General features: G+C 28.4%; 2 protein-coding genes and 1 long non-coding RNA gene across 7 annotated transcripts in view; all 3 read right to left on the reverse strand.

Moving 5' to 3' along the window:
* The window catches only part of LOC101234708 (lysosomal cholesterol signaling protein), a 70,573-nt gene extending 55,655 nt beyond the window's left edge, over positions 1-14,918 (reverse strand). Inside the window, exons 1-3 of one of the 5 annotated variants that reach the window (XM_065815531.1) lie at positions 14,326-14,916; positions 2,194-2,608; positions 1,991-2,100 (exon numbers count right to left, since the gene is read on the reverse strand). Coding sequence is in view for 3 of the 5 variants with exons in the window: in XM_065815528.1 (XP_065671600.1) it covers positions 1,991-2,032; positions 2,194-2,608; positions 14,326-14,680 (812 nt within the window). In the remaining 2 variants the exon portion in view is untranslated. Of the gene's footprint in view, positions 1-1,990; positions 2,101-2,193; positions 2,609-14,325 lie in introns of all 5 variants that reach the window. The other 4 variants (XM_065815532.1, XM_065815530.1, XM_065815528.1 and 1 more) reach the window with 4 other exon arrangements.
* On the reverse strand, positions 3,402-4,487 carry LOC136089500 (uncharacterized). Its single transcript, XR_010643112.1, has 3 exons — positions 3,859-4,487; positions 3,719-3,781; positions 3,402-3,544 (listed from the first exon to the last, which is right to left on the reverse strand). It is a non-coding gene; the product is annotated as an uncharacterized LOC136089500 (long non-coding RNA).
* Positions 14,919-19,101: 4,183 nt separating the features above from the next.
* Positions 19,102-21,260, reverse strand: LOC136089576 (52 kDa repressor of the inhibitor of the protein kinase-like). Its single transcript, XM_065815628.1, has 2 exons — positions 21,098-21,260; positions 19,102-20,963 (listed from the first exon to the last, which is right to left on the reverse strand). The coding sequence occupies exons 1-2, from the start codon at positions 21,258-21,260 to the stop codon at positions 19,102-19,104; spliced, it is 2,025 nt and encodes a 674-aa protein (XP_065671700.1).
* Between the last annotated feature and the right edge of the window lie 2,160 nt (positions 21,261-23,420).

A 23,420-nucleotide genomic window follows, 5' to 3' on the forward strand; every position in this document is an offset into this window, starting at 1 on the left:
AGTGGTGCTAAACGAAAGCACATAAAAGAATAGTCTGTGGATTCAAACCTAGTTACCCGACAAATGGGTGAATTCTTACAAATGTAAATGCCCAGGCCAAGCATGTGACTATTGGAGTCTTTACCAATTAAAGGAAGATAACCATCAACACTAAGATCGCAAAATGAGACAGCCGAACTCAAACTTGTCTCACAAAGAGCAAGTAGGTCTGGTGAACATTGCAAGAGATAAGACTCAACACAAGAAAAGTTGTTTCGAAGACCACGAATATTAGTGAATGATAGGTTTAGAGAACATGGTGATGATGATGGTTTTTTGTGTTTTATAGTTTTTGGTATTTTATTCATTTCTAAATTTGTTGAAGAACTTGACTCAAAGCATAGATAGTACTCAGAACACTGTTTAATAGCCCATGCAATTGCCACATTACTATTAATAAACCCTAAGCCGTAACAAAGGGTCCCAAATGTAGCCTCGGCAATGCACACCTAAAGTACAAACAGGGACACCATCCATGCGCAACATGGCACTGTTAGTACTCTGATACTTTTAGCTGTTGATGGAATCAGCTTCTCTGAAAGCTACCAAAGAATTCAGGAAACCTGACTACCAGCAGGCCTCAGAACCATAAAACTGCATTTTAGAGCTATACCCTCATCAGGAGATAATAGAATGAGTTGCCTAGTCATAAAAACAGAGACAAGCAAAACCCATGCATTGAGTCAAGAAGAGTCAGCATTCAACATCCTAAATTGGAAACAATGTATTAAAAATACATCTGCGCCAGCAAAATAGATGAAGAAGGGGTACGAGGCTTGTCAACAGATAGAATCTGTTTACCCCTTAAGCCTTTGCCTAGGAGGCTTTCTATAAGACAGTAGCCAGATGCGTTTATATCTGCCCAAGATGAGTTTTTTATCTCTAGCCTTTGCTCAACCAAAAGCCCCAAGACCAGGGGATTTTAAGTTGGAGTTGGCTTCTCCTAGCCTTCGCCTAAAAAAGTGTATCCTATAAGGCAGCAGGACATAAAGCAAGTTGTACTGGGTTACATGTTACCAGTAGCAGGATAACCGGACCTAACAAAATTTAAATAAATTTGTTTTCTGTTCTTAATATATACAAATTAAAACTCCTATGGCAATTCTTCAACTACAATAATCATTCAAAAAACCCTTAAAAGTCATCATGAAAAAATGTGTGAATTTTAACCTGCTTCTTTACATGATATCTAACACATATGATTATAATTTGCTAGTCTTAAACAATAGAACAGTGAGTGAGTAAAAATGAAATTAGAAATAGGGTTAATGTCAAATATGGGTATAGTTAATTAAATAAAATTTGAAATATTCCATTTGAATCATTGGTGAATTCGAACTACATAGAAAAGCGTTATTTAAAAAGTTTCAACAAAAGCTGCCCCCTAAGATATTAAAGGAAGCTCAAATTTTCATTGTTTTCTTATTATTTTTGTATTATAGCAACTTTTTTTAACAGTGACAATAAATTAAAAAAATATGACCCACCCTATTGGACTATTATACTATTATAAAACTATTATAAAAATTGTAAATTGTTATAAATAACATACAATTATAATTAAGATTAAAAATATGGTCCAAATTAAAATTAAATATAACTATTTTTTATAAAACTTAAAATATTGCTACTTGTTTTTTTTTTTAATGCTTGATTCAAATAATGAAAAGCATTATTTCTTTATATACAAAAACATGAAAAGTATAATTTTACAAAAGATTTTCTGATTTTGTATTGGTTTTTACATATTAAAAAACAATCTGTTTTATTTTATACTGGTTTTTATAGAATAAAAAACAAAAGAACTTTTCTAAATAATTAAAAATAAAAAAATTGTAATATTAGCTAATATAAATTAATAAATTAAACAAAATATATAAAAAATATAAGAAAAATCTAACAAAATATATTGAAATATTAGAATAACTAAATAGAGTAAACCAAAATTTACCCTGACAGTCTGTGACAAACGTAGTGCAGTGCATGTGCGGATCTAAGTAAATGTCAACTGGTATATGCCCAAATAAGTGTAAGTACAAATTAGTGTTAACTATCTCATTTCTAAATTATAATATTTTGTTTTTTTTTATTGTTAAGCTTTTGTATTTACTTATTAGTCAAGCATTAAAAGTAAAAAACAATTTTTTAACTTACCCTTTACTAACAGCTAATAAAACTGGCAACAACAATAGTCTTCCTGGTGTCTTCTTCCTATTAATTCCTAGGCTCCAACCCAAATAAAATAATGCTGTAGCACTAAATGCGTTGCTCAGAGAATCAAGAAAAATGGAAAATACACCTATCTGCCTTTTAAAGGTAAAATTTACTATTATTCCTAGCACTATTGTAAATATAAGGGGATTTGTAACTATTCCTTTTATGGTTATGACAAAAAGCTTGCAGAATAGCGTTGACTGACTTGAAATAACTGATGATTCGAAATTGTTTTTTGCTTGCTGGTACTCTAGAAATATAAAGCCAATTGGGTTTAGGAGAGCTAAGCTAACAGGTGCAATTAAGTACATATAATCTGTTAGAAACTGATGTGTAGGAGGGAATATTGCTTGAACTAAAAAAACAAAAGAATTTTTATTTCAAAATGAATCAAGTGAAATATTACTTACATACTTGAAGTAAAAGTTTTTATATTTTTAAAAAAAATAACAAAAAATAACAAAAAATTAACCCCCTCCCCCCTTCTTAAAAAAAAAAAAAGAGTACTCTCATCCTTGGTAAGGTAAATGCATTTATTATTTTTTTTTTTAACTACTGCATACTTTGTTACTCTGTTTTGTACTGCATCCTTATATATTCTGCAACCTATAATATTTAAAATGCTGATTTAACCTGTTTTTCAGACAAAAAAACAAATAAACATTTATCTATAAAAATTAAAGTGAACTTTCTATTTGTTGTAATCCTACCTAAAACAAATTATGTACTGAAGCAGAATGATATTTCAGTATGACAATAATGTAATGATAGTAATGCAAAGCTAAATATGGATAGATATTTGCATAAAAATATATACTAGGGATGTACCAAAGCCAAGATTTTTCTAAAATCAAAGCTTCACCCGAAACCAATTTGTTGAAGCTGGTGATTCAACAAATTGGTAATAATCAACTTGCGTATCTCTAAATAAATCTTGTTAACTCCATAAAAATAAAAAATCTTGTGTATCTTACTCTCTAAATATATTTAATTATTTAACTACAATACACATTGATAACATACAAAAAATGAGTAATCACTTAGTACTAATAAGTGAAGTAGGTAATAGAAGTTATTAGTCTATTCTATTACATTACATTAAACTATTTGTCTATTACAATTAAATTATTTAAATATTAGTCTATTACTTATTAAATAATAATTAGGTATTATAATTAGAAGGAAGCGCCCCAACACTTATAGGGGTTCATTCATTTTCATGTTAATTTTTATGATTCATTCATTCTTTGGCAATGTTGGAAGGCTAAAGTAGAAGTTGACTTCATTTGTGCTAAAAAATAAATTTAAATATTCAATTAATTATTATTTATTGTATAAACTAAAAAGAAATAAAAATTTTTTTTTGATGACTAATAAATGATAATTAATGTGGCAATAGACAACCAAAATTGTCAAATGCAACAAAGAAATATCGAAAATAATCTATAAATACCTATAAAAATACCTGTAACAGTGGCCACATAAAATTTTCATAAGAAAAAGAGGATATGTGAGGATCTATAAATACCTATAAATATCAATTATCAATTAATTTATAATTTTATAAACAAAATAAAAGTTTTTAGATAAATAAGTTGTTCTTACCATTTTCATTTGACTGGAATTTTTCCTCTTGGATTTGTACTTATTTTTTTTTTGTTTTTCTCACTCCTATAGTGTTTTCTGAATTTGGTGAAATATTCTTTACTTATTTTGGTGGAAGCAGATGTATATGTCCATGTTCGTTGGTTCATTTTTTTTAAATGGAGAACTATAAACACAAAATCAGAGTTAGACTCTTGAAAACTTGGAAATGAATAGGTTAGAAATGTAACTTTTGATCCACTGTTTCCTGCAGAAAACCTGGAAATGAATAGATCGGAAACATAATTTTTGATCCACTGTTTCCCTCTTCAGCACTGTCAACTTCTTTTGCTTGTTGTAAATGAGACTCTAAATGATACCGGTTGTACTCTTAATAAAGAATTTAGAAAATATATTATGATTTGTTTCTTCAATAGACTTTAATAAAAATGTGGATCAAGCATCACTGCATTTTTTAGATCAGCATTACCCTTGTATTTTGTAGCTGATGTGCTACAAGCATAGTAAAGAAACTTATCTATTGCATGAATAAATTGTATGATCTCTGATATACATAATTATCTGCACTAATGTCTTTTGTAGCATTTCGAAGCATTTCAACAAGTTGCCATTGTTTTTTTGTAGGATTCTTTGCAATAGTTTGAGTTCAGGTAATATGATGCAATAATCTTGTTACAACTACAGAAGTTCTAAAGAATACATTATTTTGAGCTCTGCCTGGTGGATATATCTTGTGTTATGTTGTTATATTAATTTTTGTTAGCTTTTACATTTTCTTCTTTTTCCCACTGGGTGAATGGGTGAGATGCAGCAAATGTATCATAATTCCTCTTTGTTCTTCAAAGTTTTTTTTTTGAATACAAAGTTTTAAAGTACATATGACACATGGCAGATGTTTATCTTCCATATTGGCTGCATTATCAGTTAACAATGCATGAATCTTTATGTGCAGTATTTCCCATGTTTACAGTGGTTTATTAAAAAACTTGCTGACATTACAACCTGTGCAAGACATTGGGAAGTGTGTAACTAAAGTTTGTAAAAATGACATATCTAATTTCATACTCAGATATCACAAACCTAGCAGTTTAACTGTAATACGAATGGATTGTATGCTGCATGTTTAACCATCACTAGATAAACTGACTAAATCTGCTTTATCTAATTCGTAACATTTTACATCAATGAACTTTTGCGCAGAAATTCTTTCTACTAGGTATTGTATAGTTAAGAGCTAAATTTTTAAAAAATAAAACAGTTATTCTCCACAATACAGTATGGCTGCAAATCTAAACATACCATCCAACCAATGAGCCTGATAAGAGCTTGAGTTTTAGGGTTTTCATGTTGGCACAATTTCCTTCTGTCAAAATCTTTTGCAGAGAGGCCTGAAATAAATTTAAACAATGAAATGAATACAATAAATTAATAATATAACTAAGTAATTAGTAACTACAAATAGAGGATCTAGATTATTACCCTTAAGGTAGAGGGTAGTCCATAATTGAAACCTAAAATATTAATAAGTGATAAATAATTAATAAACACTAAATATTAATTATATTTAGTTGGAGTTACCTCTTTGAATAGAGGAAATAGAATTAAAAGATACATGTGTGCTTTGCTGAGTTTTCTCTGCTGTTACTACTATGCATTGATTTAACAGAGCTTCTCTTATCTTTTTTTTTTTTTTCCTAATTTTCTTTTATCCATTAATTTAACCATAAAAATATAAAATTTACAACCATACATCATCAACTTATATTAATAAGTTTAGGTACCATGCATATATTTACAATCATACATTATCAACTTATATTAATAAGTTTAGGTACCACCCATATATTTACAATCATACATCATCAACTTATATTAATAAGTTTAGGTACCACACATATATTTACAATCATACATCATCAACTTATATTAATAAGTTTAGGTACCACGCATATATTTATATTAACAAGTTTAGGTACCATGCATATATTTATATTAATAAGTTTAGGTACCACGCATATATTTATATTAATAAGTTTAGGTACCACGCATATATTTATATTAATAAGTTTAGGTACCACGCATATATTTATATTAATAAGTTTAGGTACCACGCATATATTTAAAAACTAGTGACACCTAAATAAAGACATGAAATAAAACAAAGAAAAAATTAAAAGAAAAAATATTTAAAAAACACACAAAAAAATAAAGTTTTGTCAAGTAAAATATTTAAAAAATATATATATATATATATATTGGTTACAATGAGAATCACATTGTTGTTTTATAGGATGCTTTTCATAATTGATATTAAATTATCTAAGCATATTACATGAGTAGTGCAAAATTGCCTAACAGACTTTTGACTTGGATCTGGTGCAGCTTCATAGTTAACAGTCTTAATCAAAGCAACCATTATGCAATGTACAGTGAGATAAAGTTGTTTTAGATGCAGATTTTTTGTGAGTTTTTAATGCCTCTAGACACATTCACAGACATTCTAGACACATTCTTTTTGCAAAATATGCAGATTGTTTTGCCAACTTCTTTTTCACCCACTTTGAAGTAATTTCATAGGAGATTTTTTACTCTACATTTGTGTAACCCTTAGACTAGGGTGGCTCTTAAAACAACATTTTTGAAAAAAACCTGTTCCTACCCCTTTACTTTGTTCTATATAATACTAAAACACTAGGTTTAAAATTTTTTTGAACAAAAGATTATTTTAGGGGTAGCTCAAGACCCTTAAAAATTTGACTGGTCCCTAAAATTTTGAAAATAACTTTTTTCTTAAATAAATGCATAAAAACTATTGTTTTTAAGCTGAAAATAAAAAAAGTCATTATTTTCAAGTTTTAAAAAAATAGTTTTTTTAAACATGCTTTTTTTGTAAAGTGATTACTGTTTTTGAAGTTTTTATATAATTTCGCTTCTTTTGAGTACCAGGTTGACATACTTTAGAAGAACTTTTATTTTCAAAATTTTAGGGACCAGTCAAATTTTTAATATAGATATATATATATATATATATATATATATATATATATATATATATATATATATATATACACATATACATATAGATATATATATGCATATGTATATATGTATGTATTATATACACTTAAATATATATATAAGTTTATATAATACATACATATATACATATGGCTATTTCCACGATGGAAGAGATAAATTTCGTGTTTAAAAATATCTTATTTCAAAAGGTTTTATTTCTTTAATTATAGTTTAAATATCTTAAAATTATTGTTAAAATAAATTTTGAGTAGAAAATGTTTGAACCGAGTAGATAAATTTGATGAATGTTAGCAACTGTTTGTTCTTTTTATTATTCGAAAAAGTGAGTAAAATTTGAGGGCGAGTTATTGCAATATTTTAAACAAAACATATCCATATTTTTGTTTAGAAAAAATCTTTGAGATTACATATATGTCTTGAGTAAAAAAACTTTTACTCTTTAAAAATAATTCAAGTGTTTTTTTGTCACATACACATCTGCAAAAATTACGTTGCGTCACTGAACTAAAAGCTAAAAAAGTTTAATTATCCCAATAAAATTATGCTTTATGGCGAGGTTTTTTTAGAAATTATATATTTTAATGTAAACTTTTAATCATTACTAAAAAAAAAATTGGTCAAAAAGCATTGTATTAACATATAGTTATAGTTTAAAAGCTGTTGCGTCACTGAACCCATCAATGGGATAATTAGCTTTTTATAAAATAGCGCGGTAAGGAAGTCAAAATATCATCCAAAAGTTCAGATTTCGTTGTGGGTTTTCAAATTTTTCAAATTCGAATAAATTTTTGCATTTTAGTATTGTGAAGGGCTATTAGTAAATATTAGTAAACTTTTGGATTAATGTTAACATTTTCTTATAAAGTTGTAAATTTTTAAGAAATGGAATCAAAATTAGAAGTAAAAAAAAAACGTTATGCAGAATACCAAGCTAATTATGTTTCTCGGAATGCTGATAAAAAGAAAGAAATGTCCAGAGTTAGATCTAAGAGATATTGAGAAAAATTGAAAGCCGATCCTAATAAAAAAGCAGCTTATGCTGCTAAAGCAAAATTAAGAGTTTTAAAAAGTCACGCTTTAAAAAGAAAACTTTTAAATCAATATCAAAGACCAAGCTCATCTTTTAAAAACGTTCAACAGAGAGGAAAAGCATTGAAAAAAGTTTTAAAAGTACTACCAACTTCAAAGGAGAAACAATCTGAAATTCTTTCTATTCTTTCAAATAGCTCTGCTTGTAAAGATAATTCGGGTCTACCTTCAGCATGTTCAAAGCTGTATGGTCTTTCTGAAGGCGATGTTTTAGCAGTTGTAAACTTTTAAAATGAAGATGAAGTTTCCCAAATATCACCAAACAAAAAAGATGTCACTCGAATTCAATTATCTGACGGAAAAGCAAACAATATTCAGATACGTCATTTATATTATACGCTAAAAGAAGCTTTCGAATAATTCAAGGAAAAGCATCTGCACATAAAAATTGGACTCAGCAAATTTTGCGACCTTCGTCCACGCAATGTAAAATCAGTTACAAATTTCCGCATAATGTTTGTGTTTGTAGTTTGCATGAAAATATGCGATTTGCCTTAAATGCATTAACAAAATCAATTCAAGCGCCTTCAATCAAAGTTGGATCTGAAATGATAAATAACTTTGTTTGTGAACCGTACCCATACGATTGCGCCTATGACAAATGCGTTGCATGCAAAGGTATGAAACAGTTCGATAAACACTTGCAAACTGTTAATACATTTGGTTTCGAAGTATCCTAGGACGAGTGGAGAAAGCCTGAAACTAAAACATATGCAAACATTGAAAAAATTTCGAAAAAGTCCACTGTAACAGAACTCATCCAACACATATCAGCGATGTGTGATAAGTTCGTTAAACACGCATTTGTAAAGTTAAACCAATCAACAATTTTTAATAAACTGAAGGAGGTTTCGATGAGTGTCAATTCTGAAATTGCGGTAATCCAAGTTGACTGGGCTGAAAACGCTAGGTGTTTCTATCAAAATGAGCCACAAGCGGCTCATTTTGGTCAAAATCAAGTTTCTATCATGACCCTAGCAGTCTGGAACATTGAGTTAAAAACATTTGCCATAGTTTCAGATTCAACTGATCATACTAAGTCTTCCGTTATACCGTACATTGACAAAATCCTTCACTTTATTCCTGATCAAGTCAAATAAGTACACATGTTCAGTGATAATGCCACTTCTCAGTTCAAAAACAAAAGCATTATGGCTGCAATGGTTGTGTTTGAAAAACGTTTTCATAAAAAATTCTTCTGGCATTTCTTTGCAGCGATGCACGGGAAAGGAGTGGTTGACGGAATAGGAGTTACTGTTAAGCGAATTGCAGCCCTGAGTGTTAAAACTAGTCAATACGAAATCAGGTCAGCAGCAGATTTTGCGTTAGCATTACAAGATTTGCAAATATCTGTAATTCACATGTCAGAAAACAATACAAGACAACAAAAAAATGAAATTGGATTCAGTTCAATTTTAAGTTATTCAAGAAAAATCAAAGGTATATTAAAATCACATTATTTTTATGTTCAGAATGATAACGTTGTTCTGATGCTATTTTCACCTGAGTATAATTAAAATTTATTACAAAAAAACAAAACTTTTTAAAATGATTTTAATTTTGTCTTTTTGTTTCGTCACTGAACGTTGCGTCACAGAACTGATAGTTTTTTTTCTGTAAAATAAAACGATATGAAAACTTTATTGTTTGTGGCTTTTTTTATGACTACCTTATTGCCAAATGAATAAATTACAACAAAAAAATCTAATAAGTCAAGCAAGAATTAAAAGCGAAAACTCTATTTAAAAGTATGCTGATAAAAAAACACTTTTTTCCGCGTTGCGTCACTGAACTCATGTTTTAATTTTTGCTATGTAGCAGTGTTATGTTAATATAATTGTATTTAGTTTATATTATAAAATTTTAATTCAAGATTGATTTAGAGTAATAAAAAATTATTTTTGAGTTATAAATATCTCTCCGCATGATGCGTCACTGAACTATGGAATTGGCCATATATATATATATATATATATATATATATATATATATATATATATATATATATATATATATATATATATATATAGTTTAATACATATATACATATACATATACATGTATATGTATATATGTATATATACATACCCTGCTAATATTATTATTTAGCCAGGGCTATAAAAAGTTATAAATTTACCCAGGGCCCTGGCCACATACCATAAGCCAACACTCAATAAACAGTATCAAAATAGACTGCTTTTTTTTATTGTTGAATGTTATCGTTCCACACCTTAATTTAGACAGATTTCCACCAATTTCTTATTTTAAATATGAAAGAGTTGAAGCAATTTATTCAACCAGAAGCACTTACTAGCATTATTCTATTTTGCAGATTGAACTAAGTATTCTAATTGAGATACTAACACTAGGAAAATTAACATCTAACATTTACAATCCCCTCCTACCAATTCTGATAATAGCAACAATTTGCTATATGACTGGGATAGGGTTACTGCTCTACTCAAGCAAAGCAAAGGTTGTCTAATTTAAATCATGCGAACAGTTAAAGTCAAAAATAATACCAAAAAATAGCTAACTTACAAATTGTCGAGCAAGAACATTGGTAGAGTCATAATCATTCAGCATCAGCTGCTTTCACAACTTGATTCTTTGTTTCATTTGAGTTTCTGAATCACTTCATCATTACTATGAATTTTGTCATAAAACTTCAATGTCTAACTATTATTACAATTATTTGTTATCTCAGGCGATTCAAGGTAAATGAGGAAGTAATTGACCATTACAGACGGACAGTTTACTGTCCATTTGTAACCAGTTATGAAGGTGGACAAATAATGGATCAGAAAATTTAAGAATTTAACCATTGTTGCTACGAGATAGACACAATAGTTAAAAATGGCATTTCTTTTTATCAGTGGCAAGATAAGATAAGATAAGCTGTATATAATGGAACAAATACGTAGGAAAAAATCTATCCGAATTTGTGTTCTCAACGTGGGTCATACCTTATACCAGAAATTAACGCTCAGTCACCTTTTCATTTGTAACAAAATGTTGTATTTGTGTTGCATCGCTTTAAAAATACTCAATATGTCTTGGCAATATCATATTCACTAAAATAATAATATTGTTATATAAAAAAAAAATATATTATTAAAAATATATATTATCACTGCTTTCATTTTTCTCTAATTGAACATAAGTTCAACTACTAAAAAAAGGATGGTCAAATACTGAAAAAAAATTATTTTTGTCAATTATTAAAAAAAAAATCATGCTTTAAAAAAACAGCAACAAAAACATTTGTCGCTTTATTGTACTTTGTACAATATTGCTTAACTATATGCTATTAACTGTTAAGATTATATATTTGGCAAATCATAAAGATTAGTAGGCAGTTATATACAATTTCTAAAAGATAAATTACTGGTATCTTTGTTTTAAAATAAAATAAAAATTTTTATAAGTGAAAATCATGGAAATATTTTGCTTGTTTTAATACATTTGCCTAAATAAAACTGTCTTGCTGTTTTAACTAAAACTGCTGCTCCATTAATATTTTTCTTCAATGTATAAAGATAGAAAACATTTTGGTAAATAATAAATCAAATTATGTTTTTATAAATATAAGTCTAAGTACATACTTAAATTTCAGATTTTTTTTTGAAAATATTTTGAACAGAATTAGAAAAATTTATTGTTTTAAATTTAGATTTTTTAAAATTTGTATTTTATTTCACTGGTTTAATGTTCGCAATAAAATAAACTTTATAAACAGTTTTAAGTAGCACAAAAATAAAAATATTTTAATAATTTATTAATGTCATATATTAGTCAATAACATTTCAAATAAAATGTCATTATATATTTTTTGCTACTTAAAACTGGTTTAAAAAGTAGAAATATTATACATAGATTATCCAAGTCATATTTTTAAAACCCAGAAATTTGTTTGGGTAAAATATCCAGAACATATTTTCCTTTATTTTCTTCTTAAATTTGGTTTTAGCTGAGTTATTTCCTTTTTTTTTCTTGAAACTTTTCTTAATTTTTGTATAAGTGATGAGTGAAAAAGCTTTAAAAAATATATATTACAAAAAAAAACCTAAACTTGTTTAATAAGAATGGAATAAGTATGGAAAACATTTCGGATATCCAGAAAAACTAAAAGTTGAAAAAAATATTGGAAATTCCGGAAATATCTGCAAAAAGATAATCCCTGATTTAATTGCAAACCAGAGCTGGAAAAAACCTACTTTTTATTATTTCAGAAAGTGGGTTTTTTGGGTTTTTAAGGGTTTTTGGGTTTTATTTTTAAAGGCTAGCGACTCAAAATATTTTTTGTAAATAAACTTAATATTAAGTTTTTTATATTATAATATAAAAAGAAATTTTTTAATATAAATATAAATTTTAATATAAAAGGAAAATCAGAAATTTTATCATTTCAAAAATATTGAAAAACAAAAAACCCAAAAAACCTAGAAATTCTAGGTTTTTTGGGTTTTTTGTTTTTCAATATTTTTGGGTCTTGGGTTTTTTATAAAAACCCAAAAAACCAAAAACCCAAAAAACCCACTTTGTCCAGTCCTGTTGCAAACATTAAACCAGTGAAATAAAAAACTATATTCCCATATTTGATATATTTGATAAATAATAAAAAAGCTTAAATACAATTTCAACTAAAAATCAATTCTGACTACAAAAAATAGTTAAAATATTAAAATTCTAAAATCATGTGGTTTTTGATTATTCATATAATAAGATAACTAGATCTGTTGATTTAAAAAACTTTGTTTTAATTCCTGCATTTAGTAGATGTTGCTTAATTTTTGTTATATCTAGTTCTTTAGTTTAAGTTTACATAACATTTAAGCACATGCCAAATATTACACCCTTTAAAAAAAGCCTCTTTTTGTAATTAAAATCTAAGCAATCAATATAACACAGCCTATTTATCTAGCCCTTCCATAATAATTTTTTTATAAAGGACTCCCTAACATTTCCTGGGCTTCTATGTTTTCTCTGAATGCATTCCAACTAGATGGTGCTTGGATTTTATTCAGGAATGCAGAGTCCCATAAGGACTCCAGCTTTATATCTTTATTTTTTTCTGGTCTCTGGTGTCCAGAAGTTCTAAACATGTTGGTTGACTTATGATCTGCAATGATTATGACTTGAAACATTGTAACTCTTTAGTAACAAGTTTTATGACAACTCATACAGAACTTGTCACAACATTGTAACTCTTTAGTAACAAGTTTTGTATGAGTTGTCATAAAACCACTAACAAATCCCCCCCCCCCCTAAAGTGTGACATCTATATAAGAAGAAAAGCAAGCCCATTATTATAATTGTTCTAATTTTTTTTTTAATGTTATCCACCTCCCCAAGGCAGGGGGATTACTACAGTCAAGGAGGCTACTTTATTGTGGTTACAACCCTCTCTTAACTCTCTAATTCCAAAATACGAACTTTGACAAACAAGCCCGCATTGTGGAGAAATATGTAGAGCGGGGTACTACCAAGGACATGATTAGGATCAAACTTGGAACTTCTTGCTATTAGAAGTAGGTTCAATAAGGTTCATGCTATTTATTATTACTATCACTAGTTGTTTTAGATTCTTCTACTTTGTTCCTCTCATTTATTGAAACTACATCTTTTAAAATTATGAAATTATTGTTTTAAATCTTATCTTGAGCTTACAGTCAACTTTTTTTTTATCCCCTCTTCATCCCATATGTCCAATTTTCAGTTACCTCAACTGTGACAGCATTTATCAACCTAAGTAAAATTGACGTGTTGGGCTATGGAATCAGAACTTTTTTTCCAAAAAAACTATGAAAAAAATAATTTTTTTAAATAATTTTTTATATTTGTGTACTTAATATTATACTTAAAAATAATAATGATGATGACAAAACAAATTGTTTTTTTAATGCAATTTCGGTTTTGAAAGTAATTAGTCTGTTTTTTTGAAAATAAACAACTTTTTAAAATAAGCAACTTAATGGATTTACATAAAGTAACTTCTTATTGCATGAGCATCCTTGCTAGATACATTAAAACAGAAAAACTTTCATTTTATGGGAGTTTTTTAGCTAATAAAAAACAGCTAACCCGCTCTATATTGAATAGAAACTAATTATAACATGTAGCCTCCTCTTAAACTCACCTTTTGATACCTATATTATAGGTATATAATACCAATTTATAGGCTATAAATTGGTATTTACATAACAGGTAACAAAGTTATTAAAACAAAGTTAAGAACAAGTTAAAGTTTGACAACAGTTTTTTCATCAATTTAACAGATTAAAATTTATTACTAAAGAGCTTACAAGATTTTATAAAACTGTCAAAATATGAACTTACACAATGGAATTCCAAATGCAAAATCATTTGACTGGGTAACACAAATAGCAAAAAGACCTGCTTTGCCAAATTTATTATCCTTAGCAAAATATAGAGTAGTCAAGATTACAATAACAAAAAAAATGGATTTGCTAATTAACAATGCTGTCCAAAGTTGCCAATTAACAATGCTAAAATTTACTTGTGCCATAGCTTTAAATATAAGACCAGGCAACAGAAAATTTCCAGTGAATATCCTTATTCCTTTGCCTTGTTCAGCGGTGACCATGTGAAAACGACCAGTTAAAAAACCAATGAGAGTTAATAAAAAGCATCCCAGAAGAGTAGGAAGAATACTCATAACAGCACTTGTCATGTTGATAATTAACTTTCAATTATTAAAAAAAAACTATATAAACTTATATGTGATTTTTATGGTTGCATATATATTCAAAATATGCTTAATTTGAAAACGAGTACATAGACTTGGAAACGAAAGAAATAATTTATTCACCCATAGTTTCCAAAACAGTAATCCTTTCAAAACATTAGTAAAAATAATTATATTAAATTTACGCGGGTACATTTACTGGTTTAAAAGTAGCAGTAAACGCGTCTTTTTTTATTTTAACGGGACAAATCCAGACAAATTAAGTCTGAAAAATTAAGGGTTTTTTTTAGTTATAAAGTAAGTTATAAACCTATATATTATAGGATACAAAAACTAAATCTTTTATTTTCCCGGCTGTCTTATTTACCCTTCATTACCCTACCTTATTATGGCAAACAGACTCTCTTGTCAAGCTCATAGTCTGACGGTGAACTTCACTTGTGCACATTTAAAATTAATATCCTTTCATGGCAATATTTCCCATAACCTAACCCATCAGTCGATGTATGTAAGCATACTACGCCTATCTTCATTTAGTTCAGTCGATGTATGTACACTTCACTACGTCATTCCCTACTTACCCTAGTTTGTATATCCCCTATAAGTTTGACTTAAAGGGTATGGAAGATGCTCAGCCTTGGAATTGCCTTGGAATTTATTAATTAATGTAAATTTAATTAAGTGTAGTGAAAAAAAAAACTTTCTATCAACTTGTTGTCCCACTTTTGAGTAAGGAAGGGGGGGGGTTCATTTTTGAATCCAGGCTCATATCATTGCAATTTCAGCAAATCATACTTCATTGATATAGGTATAATCATATAAATGTTTGGAGTTTACTTCATGTCTGAAAGTTAACTAATCTCAAACCCCAAATAATTTTTGACACCAAAAAATGCTGGATCCACCATTAAAATGGCTATTCTTTTGACAAACATGTGCAAAAAAATAAATGCAGTTATTTATTTCATGGCGTGAACTTAAGCTACCTTGGTGTTGTGGGTATTGTTATGTAATATATAATTAGAGACCGTGTTCAGTTTTATACTAACATAGTTTTTTTTTTTTTTTACTTTGTTTTGGCTTTGACATGATACAGTCAACTATATCAGTTCTATATCTGTCGATGTATGTCCAGTACACTCACATCAGTTAGTATAACCGTGGACGCAGTGAAGCGCACATACATCTACTGATTTAAGGATAGGCACGGTGGAGTGTCTATACATTGCTGAGGGTTTTGGGTAAGTCAGGCACTCTATATAAAACACTCTATTACAATTAAAAGAAAATTTTCTTTTGTCGTAGAATGTAATAAAAAGAAAAACTTTCAAGTTTTAAAAAAAAAAAGGATTTAAGTGAGATTTATGTCAATCCTTTCATTAAAAGTTCGAGAATCAACGGAGAATTTGCCATCTAACAAAATTTTAGCATGACTAAAGCAAGGAGACCAGAATTGATACCATCGGTCTGTTTATCAACAGGATAAAATTTTTCATAAAGCTTGATAATATTCACATAAGGTTAAAATAGCATATTTTAAAAACCGACGTAAGGATAACATTTAAACTCTGCCATTCCAATCAAATGCTTATAACCAATGGCAACTAACAATGCAATATATGACGATGGTCGCTAAAAACTTTAAATTTCAAATCGCAGTAATATCACGTTAAATATTTATTAAATATCAAAGCCTGCTTTTTAAAGTATAGTGTTTGAAGCCTCTATTTGTTTTAAAAAAAATCATATACACGAGGCGCGAGTAGAGTTTTCCTTCTTTGATTACTTATTTTTCATAAATTAAACTAAACTTACATCCGAAAAATATTAAAATATAGCCACTATGTCCAGATATTTTTGACCATCATGCTTAACTATTGTCCAATTACCAACACCAAAGGTGTCTCTGGTTATCAAAGGTGTCTCTGGTTATATGTGAAAATTTTGGAGCAATATCTTTATTATTTTTTTTGTTGTTGTTGCATTTTTCTCAAAGTGAAGGCAACAGTATTATTATTTATAGTTAGTTTTATTTCGTCAATTTGCACACATTTTACAATGTTATCTTTAAGATCTAATAAATATATATAAATACAATCTGACTGAGGCAAGTTAAAGACAAAAGGTCTCATCACCAAGCCCCTTCGTGAAATAGAGAAAAATATAATATTACAAGTTCTAATATTATACAAAAGAGTGAATCTAAAACGTTTAAAAAGAAAAATCAAAAACTAAAAAGTTTGAAAAAAAAGTTATAAAGTTTGCAAAAAAGAAAAAATCTTTAAAATAAAAAAAAAATATTTACAAATCCTTACTTAAACGTACTGTAATAAAATTTAAATACAAAAATAACGTACTGTATAACGAAAGTATAAAAATTTACAAATCGGTATATAAGTATACATATTCAATAAAATACGTAATATATATTTAAATATTTAAAAGAGATTTAAATTTAAGAAGATTCAAAACATTTTCAAGATTTGAATTCATCTATTTACTTTTTTTATACAAAATTAAAAACAGACAGACAAAAACATCAAGAAAGATATATCATAAAATAATATTCTTTTTTCTAAAAAAAAAAAAATGAAAGTGTATGTTTTGTTTAAATTTAGTAAGTGTTTTTTTATAGTTCTTTTAAATATATCATTAGATTTTATTTTTTTCATATTATCATCAAGAACAGAGTTGCACAAGCATGGTCCCCGACATCTAATTGAGAAGTCAGATTTATTCAGTGATGTTTGTGGAATTTAGTAATTACTTATTGAGTGTCTTGTTTCATATTTATGATTAATTAGAGAAAAATTTTTATAAAAATATTTTGGAGTTATTTCATATTGAACTTTTAAAATGGTTTTTAACTACAGAGAATCTTTATATGGCAACCTTCCATTTGTTATTTGGTTTCTAAAAACTCAATGTTGTATCCTTATTTTAAATGATGATCAGTATATTAATACAAAAATATAAATAAAAAAAGGGTAAAAAATATCTAAGCGTACTTAAACTTTATTTTCAATTAATAACTTTTTAGCGTAAATCATAGACTTCTTTATTTATTTGAAATCAATTTTCTAAAAATCTGACAGTAGGATTTCCATAATTTTTTTTAAACTTTAGATATATATGTTCTATATTTATGATATTTTTCTGGTCATTGCTTCAACTTTTTTTCGATATAAAAATCTGTTTTTACTGTTATGACTATTTACTATTATATTAAAGTCTGTGTGTGTGTATGTCAGGGGCGGACGCAGGTTTTTAATTTCCCCCGTCAAAAAAATGCGCCTTACGCCATGTTGTAAGTGACGCAACTACGCCCACAAAGCAAATAGAAAAAATGGGGGGGGGGGGAGTAAGGGCGGATCCCGACCATGTAGTAAAGGGGGGTTGGCAAATTTTTCTTTTCGTTCGATCCAAACAATTAAAGGGGGCGATATACAGGTTTGACAGGTTTACAGATTTACAGGTTTAACGATTTTTAGGCAGGCAAGCCCAAAAAAAAGAATTTAGACTACACAATTTTATGCCACTTTTAAACAGCATACCAAATTTACTTACGTTTTTACAAAATAATATTATTAAAAAAAACATTTAAGGGGGGCCATCGCTCCCATAGCCTGCCCCCTATGTATCCCCTAAATCCTCCTGCCTTGGGGCTAAAGGATTTAAAGGGATTTTCTTTTTGCTATTTTATTGAGAAGCCCATATCTCAGTTTTACTTTGAAACTTTTTTTATATATAAATATATAATAAATATATAAACCAACAAATGATTGTTTCGCCCAATATCAGGGCTCATCAGCATGTCTAGGAATATACTTATTCCGGACATGGACAATCGGAGAAAGAAAAATTTAGCACTGAAAAGACAAAGACAAAAATACAAATGGATTTATATACATCGTGTAATAAAAAGTTATATATATTCTTATATAACAAGATTTAAAAAAAAAAGACATACCAAGTTAAGCCTTAACAACAAGAAAGAAGATCATTTTTGATAAAATAAAAAGAAAGCTAATGGTTTCGACAACTACAGCAAAAAACTGATTTAAGTGGCACAAAAACTTATGAATGTTATTAGGTTGATTGAGAGAAAATTTATTGGAAATAATTTTTTTAATTTTTTATTTTATCGTCGCTAAATTAGAAAATGATATAAAGAGATGGTCAAAAAGAGATGGTTAACGTTTGCCTGAACTTTGACCACTAATCATATAGCTAATCCCAAACAAAAGTATGGGGTTACATTTAACCTGTCCTGTTAAGAACACCATTGAAGTCTTGGCCTTTCCAGGGGTTTCCATGCCTATTTGTTAGCTGTTATATGAAGAGAGGTGATAATAGACAAAAATTTCTAAAGTTGTTGGTGTGTATTAGAATAAACAGTATAGACACTAATCATTGAAATCAAGTCGTCTATTTTTTATAGAAAATCTATTGATAACATTATCAATACAAGGAACAATTTCTTGATGGATATACATTAATGCCAAACCGTTAAGTCGATCTTCTGACATTGTTGTTCTCATATAGTCTTTTAACCGACGCATAACAGAAAAACTCCTCTCACACTCACATGAAGTAACAGGAAGTGTCCCAAGTATCCTTAAAGCTATCCTAATATTTTCAAATCCAGGAAATGATATTGATTTAAGAGTTAAAGATATATTGTCAGGAATAGTCCCAGAGAAACTTTCCCAGTATTTTTCCCAAAGAACTAGTTCCCCATTCAAGGCACTGATATTAGGGAAATCATCTATATAAAAATCACAGAATATTTCAAACTGCTTCCTCCAACACAATTGGGTTTTGGGTCTTTTAAGAAAAGAAATAATATTAAATGGAATAATTGATAACCCTTTATATGCAGCTACAGTTTCTGATTTAAATCTTGTAGATATAGATGTAGATACATGATCTATAAGAGGGATAGTAACAGCTCTTTTAAAGTATTCTGAAACAGACTCTGATGGAACATTAAAACGATTTTTTTGAATAGAACAGGTTCTTGGTTTCAAAACAAAAATTTCAGCTTTACTTGAAAGCAAACATGCTGCTTCATAGCAGTTATTATGAAAACTATCTATATCATTTCTGACGGAAATAAATGTATTTTTAAGAGCTGTAATAAGATGCAAACCGTCTAAGATATCAATAGTTTTTGATTGCAGCAACCGAGTAACAGGTAAAGTAAAATCAAAGACACGTGTTGTCACAACTAAAGTAAAGACAAATTGAAAAGTGCCAATGGAATTTAAAAAAGTAGAAGATTTGTTTTGTGTGTCTTTGTTAACAGAACTCTCAGGGGAAGCCATGATACATAAAGCATGGAAAATAGATAAATAATGCTCAAGAAAAGTGTTTAAACCATCTATACGCTCAATCCATCTAGTTCTACAGATATCATTTAATTTTTTTTTATGCGTTTGAGGTTCACGCTCTAAAATGCTAGCTTCTAAAAACTTTTGTCTATTTTCTGAATAATTAAAAAAATAAGAAAGTTCGCGAACTTTATTAAAAACCTCTGAAACTAATTGGACATTACACGATTCACAAACTGATAAGTTCAGTCGATGGCTATGACAATGTGTATACAAAGCCTTTGAATTTATATTAAGAACTTGAGCAGAAAGACCATTTATATACCCAGAGACAGAACTGGCTCCATCATATCCCTGACCCCTACAGTTTTTTATATCTAGATTTAAGTTGCTTACACAATTTAAAAGAACATTAAGCAAATCTTTTCCTTTAACTCCTTCACTACAATGAATAAATTGAATAAAGTCTTCTCTGATATTGAAATCACTATCAACAAATTGTAAAACTAATGACATTTGCTCTTTAGTAGATGAGTCACAGGCTTCATCTGCAATTATTGAAAAAAAAACATTTTTGCGAACTTCAGATAGTATAGATTCACTAATTTCTTCACCACAGCATTTAATAATTTCATTTTGTGAAGTCTTCGAAATGTAGGAGGCATTCTTTGAACAGTTATTAAGATGAGAGCCTAAAACATCATTTCCATTGCGTACAGCAAAATTTAAAAGTTTATTAAAACAACCAGTTCCACATTTTGAATATTCTCTAGCCTCTGGAAGATATTGTGAATCATCTCTGTGGCCTCTCAAAGGTGTATTGGTTTGACCACAAAAAATTATAGCATCAACAATAGGACGAAGTATTTGGCGATTTTTTATTATTTTTTCTTTTACATTAGTATCAATGATGACATTTATTGGTTGACTTATGCCTGAGGAAAATATAAAATCAAAAACAGGCATAGTAAATGCATGTAAACCATTTTAGTTGACTCATGATTTGAAAATGATCTAATAGCATCAGACCATTTATTGAAAGGCTCCAAATACAAATGTGTTAACTTACGTGATCTTTGTTTGAATTTATTGCCAAATAATACACAAGACAAACAAAATGCACCATCAGTACTTTTAGAATATCTCAGCCAAGAAAACTCTTTCAACCAAAGATATCTAAACTGACGACCAGAATCTTTTAGGAAAATGTAATCTTCATTAGGAATAAACATATTTTTAATTAATAAAAAAATTTCATGGTCAATTAAAAATTCAACCTTTTGTCTAAAGAAAGCAACTCAAAAGACTGGAGAGCATTTAGTACTTCTTTAGGTGGTAAAATAATGTTCGAAGGGCATTCAATATTATTATTATAAAAATTAGGTACATTCCTGATGCTTGAAGATTTTGTAAAAAAAGATTTTGATAGAACACTGTCCTTAGATGTCTTTGAGTGAGAAGAAACATCTTTACTTAATGTTAATGATTGAGAAGATGTTGTCGATTGAGAAGAAAAAAATGTATTTTGTAAGACTGCACTAGTAGGTTCTAAGTCTGGGTTTGTTTTATGAAAGAATGTAAGGATAGAGTAGGGCTTTTTATTTGGATTTTTGGCTACTGTGCTGGGTACAATTGTAGCAACTTGATCAATGGTGGTCTGTTTTGTATCTAGAAATTTATTAGGTGACAAGACTGGCAGCAACTTTTTCGAAATTATTGTTTCTGATTTACTGGAAAGTTTACGCTTTTTAGGAATAAAAATTAGTGGGACATAGTGATTATGCTGAAATATACCGGACTGAAAATTCCCATCATAACAAAACAAAATGTAAAATGGAGAATAACATTTAATGGGAGTACGTGGTGAGATCTCTTGGTTAAAAAATATTTTATACTTTTCAACACCGAAATCTGGGTAACAGGAAACAATATTACAAGAAAGAACTGATGATAAACCTAACAAACATAAAAAACCAGCCCATTTTTCTGTGCTCTCACAGTTTGCAATTGCTTCAGCTTTAATAATATTATTATTTTCGAAGCCAGAATCTAATGCAGAATGAGATACTGACATACACAACAAACTTTTGAGATTAATAAAATGAGAACTATAATCAGAAAATATTTTTGAAAATAAAGGATGCTTACAGTAATAATCAGCATGTATATAAATTTCAAGGGACGTTAAAACTCTTAACACATTCATCAGTGTATTGTCAGCAACAAAAAATAATGATGCAGAGCTGTACATACAACTTCCAGATGCTTCAGACCTTAAGAAAAAAAATATATATTTACTTCATGTTTTTAAGAGCTAAACTTCTTTTATCAATAAATTTAAAATTGAGTAAAAAATCTTTGCTTTTTGAACAAATTCATAAATCAAATCAATAGTCAAGAATTCAGACAAACCAACTTATGATTTTGACATGTAGGAATATAATTTATACATCATGAACATATTATATACATACATGTCAAAATCATTTGACGATGTTGACACTTATTAAATGTTGATTAGTCAACGAGCGTAATTTGTTATAGATTAGATTAATACGGTATTAACAATAAATATTTTTAAAAAAAAGTATTAAATTTTGTGTTAAAACATATTAACTAATTGTAATAAAATACAATAAGATAATTATTTTTGAAAAAAAAGTAAAGTGACTTATCTTAGAGCAATACAATGCATTTTATTGTCTTTTAAGTAAGAAGGGATACAAACTTCGGCACATATATTTCTTCTTATTGTGCCATCAATATATCGACTTAAAAGACCTTCGTTACTAACCCTTTTGTTATTGTTGTAAATATATTTATCCAATAAAGTTTCATAAAATGTATCTAAATCGACAAGATTATCGTTTTTAAATCTTTTAAGTACATCATCAATCAAGTTGTAAGCCATGCTTAAACGTTAAAAATTTAAGGAAATACTTTGTTTATAGGACGGAGTTCTTTGAGTTCCTTGAGTTCTTTTGAGTTGTTTATCGATCTTTGCAACCAATCAAATTACTGCTGCAAATGCTGCAAAGAATAGTTTACACTAAACATGTTTTTTTTTTAAACGAATCAGATTGTTACTTTTAATAGCGTAAACCAATGAACTTATCCAATTTTCTCATATCCTGCAAAGTAGAGTTTACATTAGCAAGTTTTATAAAATAGTTTTCTCATATCCTGCAAAGTATAGTTTACATTAGCAAGTTTTATAAATAATTTTCTAATATCCTGCAAAGTATAGTTTACATAAGCAATTTTTATAAAACACTTTTTCAAACGTCCGCAAAGCATAGTTTTCACTATAAACTTTTTCTAATTATATTTTCTAACAAAAATATATAGATCGGCAATTAATATTAGGCGGGCGTTAGACGTCATAATACTTA

This window comes from Hydra vulgaris, chromosome 13 (genome assembly GCF_038396675.1).
Source record: "Hydra vulgaris chromosome 13, alternate assembly HydraT2T_AEP".
In the NCBI taxonomy this organism is placed as follows: Eukaryota; Metazoa; Cnidaria; class Hydrozoa; order Anthoathecata; family Hydridae; genus Hydra; species Hydra vulgaris.